The sequence below is a fragment of the Lepidochelys kempii genome, chromosome 3 (assembly GCF_965140265.1).
Source record: "Lepidochelys kempii isolate rLepKem1 chromosome 3, rLepKem1.hap2, whole genome shotgun sequence".
NCBI lineage: Eukaryota > Metazoa > Chordata > Testudines > Cheloniidae > Lepidochelys > Lepidochelys kempii.
Window position 1 is genome coordinate 172,780,620 of NC_133258.1, and position 16,502 is coordinate 172,797,121.

The 16,502-nt window shown below is 37.1% G+C and overlaps 1 protein-coding gene across 4 annotated transcripts in view; it reads right to left on the bottom strand.

Moving 5' to 3' along the window:
• LRPPRC (leucine rich pentatricopeptide repeat containing) overlaps nt 1-16,502 on the bottom strand; it is a 168,695-nt gene that overhangs the window by 1,533 nt on the left and 150,660 nt on the right. For 3 of the 4 annotated variants that reach the window (XM_073339084.1, XM_073339083.1, XM_073339085.1), the window contains 6 exons: nt 13,924-14,128; nt 11,407-11,546; nt 11,128-11,243; nt 7,740-7,814; nt 6,441-6,525; nt 1,151-1,293 (listed from right to left, as the gene is read on the bottom strand). In XM_073339084.1, the coding sequence (XP_073195185.1) occupies nt 1,151-1,293; nt 6,441-6,525; nt 7,740-7,814; nt 11,128-11,243; nt 11,407-11,546; nt 13,924-14,128 (764 nt within the window). Of the gene's footprint in view, nt 1-1,150; nt 1,294-5,058; nt 5,271-6,440; nt 6,526-7,739; nt 7,815-11,127; nt 11,244-11,406; nt 11,547-13,923; nt 14,129-16,502 lie in introns of those variants that run through there. The other variant, XR_012158261.1, reaches the window with a different exon arrangement.

Sequence of the window (16,502 nt, forward strand, 5' to 3'; positions counted from 1 at the left end):
AAAAAATTGATTTCAAAAATTTCAAATGGCTGGAAACAGCAACTAATAAAAAATATGTACTGTAAAAAGCATAGATCAAGGGAAGGAAAGCATCTTAACTTTTCAGACTTGGGTATTTGTAGACCATGGGTGGAGAACCTACGGCCCATGGGCTGGATCTGGCCCATTGCTTAAGTTCATTCAGCCCATAGTAAGTCTTGACACCGTGGGCTGGAAGCCCTGAGCCTGGGCGCCCCCCCTATGGGGCTGGAGCCACAAGCACTGGTTTGCTCCACCACAGGTGGCAAGCCTGGACTTTGGCACACACCCTGCTCCCCACCATCCCCATAGGGTTGGAGCCATACGCGCTGGCTCGCCACGCCGTGGACGGGAAGCCCCAAGACTCGCCCCCCCCCCCCCCACTTGTGGGGCTGGAACCATGAGTGCCAGCTTGCCCTGCCCTGGGCGGGAAGCCCGAGCCTTGGTGCCCCCCACTCTTCCCTATGTGTGGCCAGTGATTGATTTTTTTTGTGGGTCAATGGCCAGTGATAGAAAAAAGGTTCCCCACCCCTGTTGTAGACTATCCGCCAAAAGAATGCACTGAAGGAAACGTATTTTCACTCTCCCCAAAACAGTTTCATGCATCTGTTGCCCTAAGGAAAGGGGCATTTATAAAGGAGCAAAGCTACAAATTTTTTTTAGTAAAGCCAGTAAGAGTCAAGCTGCAATGGGAAAATTAATTCTACAGCTTTAAAATCCCATCATATCATTGCAATATAAAATAATGTACATTAGAAATAAAACAAGCAATGACCGGACTCTGAAATCCTTTAATTGTCATTGCAATACACATACTAAAAATCATTTTAAGTTGAAACACTGAGATAAATGCCCCAAGGATATTTGATAAACTCACACCTGTCGATGAGTGCTGATAAGGATCCTGTGCTTTAAATACAAAAAGCCTCAGAAGGTTCTCTTCTCCCATAAGTCAAACCCAATGCAAGATGAATACTGTACCTACAAAACTCAGTACTTCATACATTGACTCCTTTGAGGGTTCTCCATGGAGATATAATCCCTATGTATTTAAGTATGCAACTAGTTTTATTTACATGGAACATATACAAGTTTGCGGAGCGATTTCTTTTTAATCAGAAAAAACACTCACAGGGGGTTCAGTGAACGGGACAGGCTCTCCTGCATTCTTCAGCAGAATTGCCAAACGTTTTAGAAATATCTCATCCGTGTTAATATTCTTGGCTTTCATGTTCTCAAACAGAGCTTTTGCAGAAACAACGTCGTTGTCTAATACTAAGGGAAAAAAATAAAAGTTACAGGAGATGTCTGTTAACAGTTTCTCTTTAGCTGTACACTTCATAACAAATAGATTTCTAGTTTCCTTTATCTCTTAAGGCCAATTCTTTAGGACCATCACAATATCGATAAAAAACAAATCCAGTCCACAAAGCAAATTTCTTTTTTCTTTTGCAATGAGGTTGCATGGCAGATTCCTTTGGTGTTTGCTAGATAGAGATAGGAGCTGCACATTGAGAAGGAAAACATTCTAAGGCTTGAGATGTTTAGGCTACATCTACACTATAAGCTAGAGGGTGTGATTCCCAGCTTGCGAAGGCATACCCATGTTAGCTCTCTTCGAGCTGGCATACTAAAAATAGTAGTGTAGCCCGAATAATATGGCTATCCTGCTTACAAACCCACCTCAAAGACTATGAGCGTTGGAAGGGACCTCAGGAGATCATCTAGTCCAACCCCCTGCTCAAAGCAGGCACAATCCCCAATTTTTTTTTTTTTTTTGCCCCAGATCCCTAAATGGCTCCCGCAAGGATTGAACTCACAACCCTAGGTTTAGCAGGCCAATGCTCCATCCACTGAGCTATCCCTCCGCCTCCCGAACCCTGTGGGTACGTATTCAGCATAGCTAGCGCATGCCACCACTGCTAATGCTATCCTGGCTATACTGTGTTTAGCATGCTAGCTTGAGGACAGCCAGTACATGTCTACACAAGCTGGCAATTATACCCCTACCTCGTAGCATAGACGTAGCCGTAGAGCCAATGGCCTCTTACTGGAGTGAATGATAGAGACCAACTGTATTGCAGTTCAGAATCAGTGAATCCTAGGTCTGTGGCTTGCAGACTCATTTTCCCTTTCAAATAATCATGGCATGATCCAGAACTCTGTGCTGAGCTTGTTGCTCACTTTGAAAGTTACCTACTCAGAAATCCCTTTTGCACAAAATGCACAACAAATCTGTATACACAGGGGCATCACATCACATTCAGATGTTAAAACTGTACATCTGCAATGAGGGATAAACTCCTGCATCTTCAGTTCCAAAGATACAAGCCTCTACAGTTCTAATGAAAGGAGACTCTCTCCATTAGCTGTCACTATAGCAGCAGAATGTTTTTCTTCTGTGGGTCAGTCATTAGCGGGGAATGATACACCAACACACACTATAAGTTGTGCTAGTGAAAGGAGAACACAGAATCTTTTAGAAAACCTGCTGGAAGACTCACATTCCAGAATATCTCCAGTATATTTTTCTATATTTTTTTACAAACAAGTTTTTCCTTTTAATGCTTTGAAGTAGGTCCATTCCACCTTACCAACCAGGAGCAAATCTCTTGCTGAGATATTAACCTTTAAGAAAGAGAGACTGATTTAAAGCTTAATTGTTTTGGAGATTGCCAATGTTTCTCTAGATATAGAACACAGGGCTCATCATCTGTATCAGCCTCTAGCTAATAGATTTCTCACAAACATAAAACTCCACTCACCTTTTGCTATTGGAAGGAACGAGCTTTATTTCTCTTTCTTCCAAAATAGAAGTCGAAGCAGAAAGAAAGTGGTCGTTGCTCATTTGTTCTTACACCTTTGACTGCACCCCCTCCTCCTGCCCATGATTAACTTTGCTACTATCCAAAGCTTTCCCCAGGCAGCATGAAGTTGAAATGACCCTTGACAGATCTGCTGCTGCCAACAGGGTTCTAACAGCACTAAACCGTCCAGTTCTGTTATGTTAATTTTGCTGCTGGTTGGCAAACTCAGAAGCAGCAGCAGAACTGGAGTTGGCCTCTCTGCAGGCTCAGGAAGACCTTGCTGTATTGCTTAACATTTTGTTCACCTTTGGAAGTTATCTTATAAATTATAAATGTTACAAACTTAATTTTTTTTTAAAAAAAAGAAAGCTTAAATTCTGTAGAATCTGATAGTTTAGACCCCAGAAAAAAGTTTCCCACTCACACCTGGTGAGTGGGTGAACTTCTTTTTCAATGTGGGAGGCTACAGAACCTGCACAATGTGACGGTTTAAAGAAAGTGTAACAGAATTGTTAACTTCCCATTTCTTTAAACTAGAAGTATCTATTGTATGAAAAACAAAAATGAGAAAGAGCTAACACCTGGATTACGTTTTATGGACCACACAACTGAAATTTCACTTGATAATTCTCCATTCTTGAAAGAAAAGCAGTTTGAAGAAATTTTTTTGCCACATGCAAGAATCCAGTCCCAGAGGAGGATGACATTTCAGATAAGAAAAAAAAGAGTGACTGTCCCCTTACTTGTTCATAGCTGGAGATGTCTGCAATAATCAATCCTCACTTTCCTTTCAGATAGAAAATAATTCCTCTGTGGGAAGAGGTGGCCTGTGTTCCTACCACAAGCTTGCAAAACTCTTATGAAAGTATTTGCCTTAGTACAAAATTGACTTGCCTACAATTTATTATGATGACTGACAGTAAGAGAAAACTAATGATATTTTATTTGCCCAACAAACAATTACTCTGGATGAGTAGAATTTCACAAGGCTGCCGACAGATGGATGAGCAATTCAGATTCAGGGAAGACTAGAGGATGTCAATAATATAAGGTCAAATTCAGCAAAGATTGAATCACCTTCTATGGAATGATTTGTGAAAAGTGTCCCTATAAAGAAAGGGAGAGACCCAGACACTCAAAAAAGGACATTTAGTAGGACAAAGAATTCAGACCTTCTAGATTACTTGTAAGAACTCACCAACTGGACATGACTCATCTGTTTAAAAATCTTTGAACATTTAGAAGTGAGATTTAGCTTCCATATTCATGCCAAAAGAACCTCCCCTTTTGTAGGTAATTCTGTGTTATCTTATAAGATGACCTCATTTATAACAAAATTATGTGACTGCAAAACTGTTCACCTAAATTATTGCTATTTTTTAAGGTTGCTGCGCAAATGTGAAGAATCTAAGCTTTTTTTTTTTTTTTTAAATAAAGTCATGTTTCTAGTCCTTGTATTTGGAAAGACAGTCTTCTAGCTGAAATGAATATTACCATGAAGTATTTTCTTCTAGAGCCTGCAGACAACCTCAGAGGTTTGAAATACTTGAAATCTAAGGGCAAAGGTTTAAATATCAACCATGTTAACTATTTCACTGCTGTCCATTTTAGCAGAAACATGAAGTTGGTGTGCTTACCCATCCATTGTTGAAAGTACAAAAGTTGCAGATACTGGAAGTGGATTGGTACAAGGCAATTAATTACTGTTAAAGTTTGCTGGAGTATCATAGAGTTGTAGGGCTGGAAGGGACCTCAAGAGTTCATTTAATCCAGCCCCCTGCACTTAGGCAGGACCAAGTTATACTATACCTAGACTAGCCCTGACAACTGTTTGTCTAACATATTCTTAAAAACCTCTAATGACAGGGATTCCGCAACCTTCCTTGGAAGCCTATTCCAGTGCCTAACTATCCTTATAATTAGGAAGTTTTTCCTAATATCTAACCTAAATCTCCCTTGCTGTAGATTAAGCTGGTCACTTAGTTCCTATCTTCAGCAGACATGGGAAACAATTGATCACTGTCCTCTTTATAACAGCCCTTGACACATACATGTATATGTATTTGGGGAGAAGGCATGTGCACCCACACTTCTCCCTTCCCCATAACCTTAAAGTCCCAATAGATACCCAGTAGATCAGATGGGGGAGTGTACCAGGAATCTGCTAAAACTGGTAAACACGGAACTAGGCAACTACATGAAGTTCTAAAGGAAGACAAACACAAATACTCACAATGCTGGTTCAGAATGCTACCTTCAGAGCAAGGCAGGTTACTGTGAGCACAGTACATCTTTGCTCCAAGCTCTGTAGAGGCTACCCATTTGTTTCCAAGAATAATTTATGGTGCTGCTTATGGGATAGTTATTTTTGGATCTTCATTATGTACAGGTGTCAGCAGTTTAGGTCGGTTAAAACGCATCTGCTGTCTATTCCTGGCATACCACCTTATAGGACAAAGAAGCAGGGAATTTTCAAGTAGATGGTCATTCACTTATGGAGCTAACTTTTATTGGTGTCTTGTCAGTTAGGTGATCTTCAGTGAACAGAAAGCAGCAAAGTTCTGGATGGCGATATGGTAAGGTCTACCGAACAGTGAAGGAAGCACCGAACTGAAGAATCATTGGGGGGTTTGTTTTGTTAGTGACTGCATTGTTTTGATGGTTTTGAATAATATGGGGTTACTAGTGTTGCAATGATAGATGGCATATTTACTGTGTGAGAACATCTACAATTCCTCTCAAAGGTTTTCTGGTGTTTTTTTTTTTTTTTTTAAACAACATTATATTATGCTGTGGTGGGGAGAATGGTGGTTGTTTGTCTTTTGATTTTGCATTTTTAACACATTTTGCTGAGAGGTTTATTCCTTTTTGCTTGTACTGTATACTCATGGAGAAGATTACATTATCACTCTTTAAATAAAATTGGAGCTCCATGTCACAACAAGCTAGGCTCAGGACACAGAGGCATGTAAGATTCTAGCTGTGTGCTGTCAGAGGGGTTGCATGTCCTGGCATTTCAACTTTGGATATGCTGCAGTCAGGCATCCAAATAAGTGGCCTGATTTTCAGAGGTCCTGAGCACTTGTAGTTCCCCATTGACTTCTACAAAAGGAAGAGTTATTTGGCATCTCTGAAAATCAGTTATAGCCATACCTAGGCTCCCAAGAGCCTGACTGTAGCACCCATACATACTAATCCTAGAGATATAAAACAACATTCACCGTGTTCATGGTGTGTTCCCAATAGGACTAATGAGATCACTTAAGTGTTGCAAAATGTTGCTGGAGTTAAGGCAAAAGTTCTCTTCCCTTTCAGGGCATGGAAACAATACTATTGCAGTATCCTCTGCAGAGTTCTGGCCAGGGATCCACTAGCCACTCCCCCATCCATAACATTAGCCACAGACAATGTGACAACTACTGTGGTACACTACACATCAATGCATGAGGAGGAAGTGAAGTCCTCCTAGGTGGCTCTCCTCAATGTCGGGACACCTTGAAACTCCTGCAAAGCAGAACCTTTCTGGTTCAACTGCTTTTGAGACCTTCCATGGCCGTTCAGAAGGCCTCAAGATATGCTCCTTACTAAACAGCAACTCCGAATTTAATACGTTACCATGACATTTCAGGAGGTAAGAGTATACAATTTCCATTTCTGGGAAGTCAGGAACCAGATCAAGCAGTGTCTTGATTTTCTGCCCCTAGGAAATTAAATACATACAACAGAAACAGTGCTTACAATAAGTCTTAAAGAACAGGGCTATACAACTTGGGCACTTATATTTCCATTATGGCTGAGTCTTTCAGATGAAATTTATAAGAGGACTGGACTATTCAATTTGACAGCTGATCTTCACATTTCTTTTCATTATTTCACATGCAGCATGAAAAACGGGACAAAATATTAAAGATAGTTTCCCAAATCCATTATTAGGCTTTTAAAGTCAGTGGGAGTGTTGCCAATGCCTTTGATGGAGTCAGGATTTCACTCCCCCATGTTAAAAAATGCAGAACAACCAGCAGGTGGTCAGTACCCCCCCCCATATTTTTTTAATCAGGCCATTAATTAAGGTACCTAAATATAAATGTAAGAAACTAATTTTAGTTTCTAATTTTTGGAACTCTTGCCCTGCAAGTACAAAATAATGATACAAATTAAATTAAATCTGTATCTAAAAATAATGAAGTAGTTTCTTTCCTCATGTTTTTTTAATATGTGGACAGATTTCAAATTATGTAGAATTAGGGTGTATGCAAGAACCTGCACACATATGCAAACCATGTATATGTGCATAAAACTGATACGCCCTAATTTGAAATGTGCCCTCCAATGTAAACCTCATTATACAGTGATTCGCCTGGCTAACTGGTTTGTGATCTTACAATGCAGTTAACAAATAAGCTCAAATTTTCATATTGGAAAATATGTGCATGCTTACTGTAGTACAGAAAGCAGACAGTTATAGTGGACTGAGTAAGAGGAAGTTGCATAAAAACGTGTGAATTTGGACTCTCTATTATGTATGGAGAACAGAGGAATTGTTGAACTAAAAAAGAAACAGAATTATAGTATTCTGTAAACCCAAGCACACTGAATATTCACTATGAAATAAATTGGGTTCCTGATGCGAATTCTATAGATTAATGATATAATCTGAAGTTAATGTTAAACCTGTCGATATTTTGGATGGGAAAAAGAAAAAGCAATGTCTGATCAAAACTAGCTTTGAAAACCACAGTAATTAACCTTGTTAGTATGTTTTGGCTCAACTTTCTTGCTGGGCTGACAAACCTTCTTGCAACACATTAATATGCAAGTGTTCTAAATTCCAAACTCATCCAAAAGTTGTTATCCAGGACTGATTAAATAAGAATGCTGCTAATATATTTAATTACATTCATGCAAATATTATACCTGTCCTGGTTTCTGTGAAGATTTAGCTACGAAAGCCATCAGAGTTCCCTTTTGTTCAGCTATTCCACCACACCTCTTTAAAAAAAAAAAAAGGAAAAATTAAAATAATAGCATCAGTTAGTGTAGCTTTTTGATAAACAAACTGGCTAAGGTGAACATTTCCAGTTAAAAAGGTTCACAATAATACAGTAATATATCATTAGCTAGCAGTAGGGCCTAATAAAAGACCATTAATTAAAAAATACCCCCTAAATAAAAACAAATGCACGCCATGCCAAGCTTTTGTAAATGCTGTCCTTGGCATGGTAAGCATGAAGTTTGTTTAAAAGAAAAGGGAGAAAAAATCAAATGCCTTAACATCCCAGAGAAATGAGGCTTAGGACTGCAAAAGAAAGAGGGGGTAAAAAGAAACACTATTCCTCTCCAATTATACTGCCAAGCATTCACAAGTGAGCTAGGGATCATAAGGTTAATTATACATTTAATAAGGTGTCAGGGAGATAACTGCTCGTTTCTTTATAAAAATTAAAACGTACAAAGCAAGTTCTCTTTAAAGTATAATTACCTACACTTATGCATACAAAAGGACTGATTTCAATCTCTCTATTTTATAAAAGGCTTTCATTGCAACAGACAGCCAGTGCTTGAGAGAGACAAAAGTTAAACTTAAAAAAAGTTTATGTGACAGACCAGATAAATCAAGTGTCTATCCCATCTTAGAAACTATAGTAAAATCAAATATGCAAGACAATATTTTAGTTATGTTCAGTGGAAGTGTCATTCTTATACATTTTAAAATACACATTGTTTTTTATAACTTTAAAACAAACTACAAATACTAAAATGCACTAGGAACAAACACACTGGGGAATGTATATACACACATGCACACACAAAATGAATTTATAATATAAACTGATATTTTAGACATGTGTGAACAATAAATAATTCTTCACTGCATTAAGAATATACTATGTATATAATATTGTTTGACAAGTTCTTGAAGGTCCAGGTGAAAAGGTTATTGTTTGGCACCTCATTCTATCAAGGAAAGGAAAACTGATGGAATGTTGAAATCCATATAGCCCAAATGTTCTGTCAAATATTTGCTTTATGACGACAGTGTAAAAGCGTTTTGTGGGGAAACTTACAATATTATTGCTACTTGTACTTGCCATCCTCACCTACTGTCATTCTGGGAATTCAGTTCTTTTAAGAGGAATGGAACATAGTCTACAAAAGGAATATATTTGCATATCCCCTTCACAGGCTAAGATATCAACACAAATATGTCTTTTTCAAAGTTTTATATTTTTAAAAAGGTAAGGAACACCTTCACTTGCAAAATGGTAAATGTAAAAGTTACAGTGAAAAGCTTTTCACAGCATATAATTTATGTTGTACCACCATAAAAACTACACAATGCTTTCTTAAGAGATGTCAGTGACATCTTAAAGACCACGTTTAAAAATTATGTCCTCACATGTGTTACTAATATCATTTTAGATTATTACAATGAAAAGGATTCAACATTTATGCTGTTGGGTTATTTTTTGCACTTCATACAGTTTGGATAATGTAAAGAAGCTGGTCAATATCACTTTCTTCTTTCCAAATATTAGTGCACTACTTGAGCTACAGCATTGTATGGGAGTGTTTAAACCCAAATATAAATGGTTTCAACTGACATTTCCCCTACCCCCAAAAATAATTTTCTCTTTCACACACTGAATTTAACATCTAAACTACCTGATAATGTCCATATTTAAACCCCCCCAACACTGTAAAATAATCAACATTTTGTGGTACATAATCAAAATCTACCCAAGAAGCTATTTCTAATATTATACAGGACAGTAAATTCCAATTTTGCAGTAATAAAATTTTACACAAAGTACAGATGGAAAGTACAAAGGAAAAAAAAATTTAAATCAACACTCTTGCTGCATTTGCAATCCAGAGTGAGAACCTGAAAGTTAAACTAACCATTGATTTTCATTGTTTAATCCAAGAGAAATGTTAATTAAATAGTGAAATGTAAAATGGATAGTTAAAATGGAAAGAATTTTAAACATCTATGATGTTATGACTAATATAAGTGAAGAAATAGTTTGCTTATGATGTCATTTTTAAGTTGACCATGCCCATTTAAAATAATGCGCAGATACCCAATATATCTGTGCAAACAATAATAAAGAAAATGAAGATTCCACAGTGTGTAATGTTCAAATAATATGCTTAATCCTATAGCAATAGTCATTGATGAAATCTCACTACCTTCATTCCTGTTAATAAAATAAAACTGTTCCTGAAGGTTTAAAAAAAAAGGAGAATGAATAAAGTGGAGGTTTTCCATTCCTTTTACTGTTTAAAGTACTTAGCAGCCGGTAAAAACCGAAGTGAATACAGTACTGCTTACTATCAGAAATTGGTAACAGGCCTCAATTTGACACAGGGAGTCTACACAAACACAGCAATCTGCAGGATCACTGTGATTGTTTGACTGCCACCTGCTGGGAAGAGACTCCCTGTCTGAGCCTGTTTGTGTATACTGCCAGTGGCAGCTCTGATCACCCACAGTTCTTTCTGCATTTGGCTCAGCTTTATATTTAGCTCTGTTAAAATGGCATGAATGCAGTTGTCTCGTTCGCTGAAGATTGCTAATTTAACTGAGACTGTAGGCCACAGAGACCTGCATTTGTCATTTAATGCGTCTGTGACACACAAGTGAATAGAAAGCAAATTCAGCTCTTAATAACCTTGAATAAAGCACACACAACATTTGAGTAGTCAAGTGAGATGCTGCATTTAAAAAGGAAACATTGTCCACTTTTTGTTTGCAAACTGTGTAGCTATAGAGATGCATGGTATTTAAAGTATTACAGAAATTAGAGAGATCAAAGGGAAATTGTTCTTTTGCAAGAAGAGACTGCTATCCGATGAAGTGAGCTGTAGCTCACGGAAGCTTATGCTTAAATAAATTTGTTAGTTTCTAAGGTGCCACAAGTACTCCTTTTCTTTTTGCGGATACAGACTAACATGGCTGCTACTCTGAAACCTATATAACTGAGCATTCGTGCAGAACCACTTGCCTACGACAGGAGTTCAAATGAGATACGAGTTCTCCTTCCCTTGTTTCAGGGCATTTCACATTAGAGGAAAACAAACCATTATTTTTTTCCCACGCTGGCACCCATAAAACTACTAGTCTATAATTTGGGACTATCTACCCAGGCCATGCTACTGCAATTCACATTGTAATTTAGGTGCACTAGCATCAGCACACTCCGTACACTGCACTCTAACACACACACCTACGTTTGATAATTTCTCAATTTACTTATGACAAGCTCGGAACACTACTATTCTTCTCCTGGTATATTATTACCTGTAGTAGAAATCTGCCATCATCCACTCTTCCTGCATCCACATACTGAAGGAAAAGATCTGTGGCAGGTTTGTAAACTCCAAATTGATTGACCAATCGTTCTGCCATGGCACTTACTGCAAAATGACAGGTATGTAAGGAATATATTTCATTTTAAAAGTCACTTTTAGAAACTTTACTGGCATGGTTTTTGTTGAATAAGACAGGATTTTATATGTAATTATGTTTAATAAGGTTTCTATTTAACGAGCATATTTAATTTCACTACAAATAACTTACGTTTTTCCAAAGCTGGCTCCAATCTTTCCTCAATCACCTTTCTAAACACATAGGACATACTTGTGATTGGTGAATCAGGATTTTGCATTCCAGAGATAAACAAAGGCTCAATATATTCCACTGCCATATCAAGGTTATTGCTTAAAAAAAAAAAAAAAGGTGCATTGGTTTAGTTTCTGACATTAAAACTCAAACTAAAAGAAGCAGGTACATGAATGTTTTATTTTTCTACATTAATATTACACACAGTAGCAATGTTAAAAGTACCTATGACTCCATTCATGCAGATATTGTAACAACACAAAGTGAAACAAATTTATGGCTGAATGGATAAAATCACCAGTAACAATATTTTTCTGGAATGAACTTTGACCTGTACAATGCTAAAGTAACTGACTTTTTTTAAAATTTTTATTTAAGTATTAAAGATGACTGCTGGTTAGCTACTTAAAGAGGGTGTTCTGCAAACCTAAAAGGTAAAAATAAAACAGTAAGGGATGGTATTTGAATAATTAATACAGAAAACTCAAGGAGTAGTTTTTTATAATATTTTATTTAATATTTACCTGAATTTTTCATAGATGTCTTTCTGGATGTGAAAAATGATATTAAACGTAATTTCTTTAGCAGCTTTGTCTGTGGTTTGTTTTAACTTAGGAAGGAGTACACTGTAGCATACTCTTATAAAATCATGGGCACAAGGTACAGTATTCATAAAATGCCACGTCTACATTTAGCGTTCTAAAAGTTTAAATGACCATACTCTTGCCTCAGTCCATTCTAAAAATAATTATTATAATAGTACTTAAAGGAATCTTTAATTTGAGCAAAACAAATGTTTGGTTAATTAGAAATACAGCACATTTCAGCATTTATAAACTACTGAAAACACAAAAGCATATTTAAATATCCATAAGGGTCTATTGTTGCTGAATGCCACAACTTGATGACCAATTTTTTTTTGAAAAGGCAAGGGCACAGGATTTTTGCTATTGAAAAACAGAAGTCTTTGCATGTAGCCTGCTATGTTAACATGAAGTTAGTTGTGATAAGAGAAAGAAAACTGATTACACTGTTTTATGCAATAAGTACCTCTGTATAATCTGATCTATCTAGTTCTTGTATTTATCCTAAATTGGAGTGATTACATGACAAGGCTTTGACACTCCTCCATGGACAGAACATGGAAATATAGTATAATATGCTATTTAAGAGACCGATCCCACAAAATCTTACTCACATGAGTTCCCATTTCTTATGCAAATAATCAATTCACATCACTTTAAATTAATTACTCCTGTACAAAAAGACTGCTCATAAAGTTAAAGGTGTTGCAGGATTGGGTCCTTAAAGTAACAGTATTTTCAGCCACTAGATATCATACTTAAGCTCACTATTAGAACAGACCTGCTTGTCTCTCCCCACTCAATTGAAATGATCTTACGGTTCCAAATACCTTAGTTGGGTATTTTTTCTGGTCCTAAATGCCTGAGGCAATCGTAGATATCTACTATGTCTTACATATTTCTATAGCTCTCCTGCTGAATTAGGGACAGAGTTGGCTCTATCTTGTGAGAGTGGCTTGAAATAAAAAATACAAATAAATAAGAAAATAACAGAATGCGAGACTCCTGAGGACTATTTCCAACAGAGGTAGCTTGAGAAACTCAAAGTTTAAAAGAAAAAAAAATCAAAGTCAATTCACAGGAACCTACTGAAGTTACATAAAGAGGATGAGTGAGCAAAGAACCAACATGAAAGTTAAAATAAAAATGCCAGACCATTATGCTATAAATCTGAGTCAAAGTATATGGATGACTTTAGGGGACAATTAACACAATGGAAATTGTGGTCATACAGTAGTATGGCAAGTGGATTTTTTTTTTAAATACTCTTCTTATAGCTTTTACGTTAATGAAAAATAGACCAGTAGTAGGCAACTTGCTGGTAGGCAAGTTATTTAACTAGTACCTTTGGAAAGTGCACACTCAACCTCTACATTTCATAACTACCTCTGGAATGGCTAGTAGTTTCAGTTCTCCAGTTAGAACTTTGATGTCTGGTGAACTTTCAAGTCCTATATTTACACACACACACCCACCCACCTCTGGCAAAAGAGTAACTAACTTGATTAAGTCCCTAATTTTCAGCATTCAGACTTCAATAAACTTTGCATCAGGCCTTAAATGAGAACTATAATATGCACAACTGTTGAGGACAGGAAGTATTACAATCAGCTGAAGCTATGGGTAGGCAGGGTTTGGTAAGTACACAGATTTTTACATCATTATGTCACTCAAAGTTCTCCCAACTAACAGTTGCAAGTCAGACCCTATGTTTCATTAAATGATTTTCAGGCTCCACTGTGCATGTAAAAGAAACCTGAAAAGCAGCCAACTTGGCCAGAACTCTAGTATCCAATCAATCTTAATGAAGGAAAACAAGTGAAGTAAGGCGCAACAGTACACTTTCCCCTCCTTGTACAAAAAAAGCCATACCAATCCTGCAAGTACTTACTTCTTGATGTGAGCCAATACAGTGTTATTGACAAAAAGCATGCGAGATAAACCAATTGAGGCTGCCAGGTTTTCTACCATCTTCTCAACTGTGCATATGCTCTGCAGATCGCCTTTCATAGCCAGAGCCTGAACGAGCCGAGTCACAGCTAGTGGAATAGGTACCATGTCACTTTCAACGACTGTTTTTAGAGTAGACATAGCATCTAGTCAGGATGGAAAGGGAGAAAGAAAATGAAGATTTCAGTAGAGAAGCAGACCTTATTGACATTATTATTAGCCTTACTTGTTCTATTTAAAAAAAAACAAATACACAGAAAAACAGCCCTAAAACAGCTGCAGTTAAATACAATATTAAACGAGTATATAAATGAAGGTCTCGGCAGGGCTTTTTCATGTTTAACAATTAAGTACAGGAAGATAAAATCTTCTAAACCTTGTTCACTGGAAAACCTTGACAGGATTCCCAAACAATATTTTTGACACTTCACACCCAAGGAAAGCAGCCATATTATGAATGTTTTCCCCTCATACTCCTCACTGAAGCCTGGAAGTATTTAACTTATTGTTCTAAAACAGATTGTGACCCAGTTTTCCTTGTTATGAAGCCTTTGCCATTGGAGATATTGGATACCCTAGCTAAGATATTTTGTTTAAAATAAAGTGCATCAAATGAGTAAAATCGTTGGAATCCAAGAATATCACTAATTTTCTTTTCAATAGGCTTTAGAAAAAATACAATATTGGATAAAACTACATGGTTTGAATTTACACACAAGTATAAATAACCAGACATCAGTTATTTGTGAGAACTGAAGAGCAATCTTGCCAACCTATAAAGCAGTAAAACCACATTAACTACAAGCTTCAATATCAATTCTCTTGCTGGCACTAATTTAAAACAACAAAAACAAAAAAAATCTTCTCCACTAAACATTCCTCTAAACTATGATTGTTCTTAATTTACATTATACACAAGCAAGCATAAAAAGAAAGACATACTCCTCTTGTAAAAACCTCTCACTGCTTACCAGCACAGGTAGGATTTATCAAAGGTAATAATTATAATATCAAAGGATAACACTTCTAACATAACACATACACATTCTTGAACTCTGTAGCATTAACATTTAGGTTCTCTCTACAGGTACAGGCTGCTACCCCACAATCCAAACCTTATTTTTTATAGAAGGACAAGAAAATACTGTACAGTATGCCTAATCCCCACAGCAAACTCCCAACCCTGGTTTAGTTTGCTATCTTGTTTTGACAGTCTTAACAAAAAGACATGCAGGACAAGATTCCTATAGCCTGAAAACTAAACTGAATTACCTGCCACTTTCAAATTTTCCTCCCTATCTCACGTGTTGCCCATTAGCAGTTCAGATGTTGCTTGACTGGCCTTCTCAGGAACAGGACACTATAAGAAGAGTCTTAGACAACATTACACAAACCCAGCAACACTGCAAAAAACTACTAACGGCAACAACAAATGCATTCTGTATGTCCTTCTTAGTGCTACACCTATAAAAACTCTTAAAATTCTTACTATTCCTAATGTGAATTTACATTTTTAGAATGTTTGTCATAAACCAATGTTTACCCTCATGTCTGACCATGTTTTTCTCTACAGCCTGCAACCCCAAAACAAAGCTCTAAAACCTTTTATCCAATACAAACCGGTTCCTATTAAAAACATGTGATACATCTTTTAAGAAGGGTTAAGCTCTCCAAAGGATATAAATCTTTTTATATAGCACTACAAGTGTACATGGTGTGTCACACAGAAAGGTATGACAGTTAAAGGATGGAAAGAGATACTTGGAACAAAGTTTACAACAGTGAAAAATCACAATACGCTTACTGTTACTCACACATCTTATTAGCTCTTTTTAGTTTTTTTTTTTTTTTAATTACTTAGTATATTTAAATTTGGGGGAAGTACCCAGGAAGCAGGACAGAGTGGAAGTTAGAAACAGGACTTTAGGGGAGGGGGCAAAAATAAAAAGAAAGCCTTTGCATTTTGGGGAAGAACTGTGAAACATTTTTCAGGCACACCTATACTAAATCGTAACTATGACTGAAAGCTTCTCAGTTTACTATTTCAAGGCCTTCTCTGCAGGGAAAGGGGTAGAAACGGTTTTTGTTGATGTTGATGGAAGCTGCACTTCTTTATTATTTATAGGTTACCAAAATCGGGGCAAAGGAAGAAGGTCTATGGCTATGGTTTCAGTGACTGAAAGCAGTGAGTTTTGAAGGACAGAAATTGTTTAATGGACAAGATCAGGGAGGATATTCCAAGCATAATGGGAGTCATTCCTGGAAACCAATGCAGATCTCAAGGGAGCAGCAAAGAGAGTGAGAGGCATGCAAGGAGGAGGGATTTTTTAGCACATGTTGGATAGAATTGAGGTGGTACAATGAGAGAATCTGGAATGCCAAGGGAAAAAAGCTACAATAGTCAAAATAGACCAGAGTATTGGCCAAGGATTCAGTAGTGGGTTACGAGGAAAGGAAGAATTCTGGAGATAGTACTAAAGAAAGAACTTACAAAACCTAGCAACATGCTGGACTGAGGAC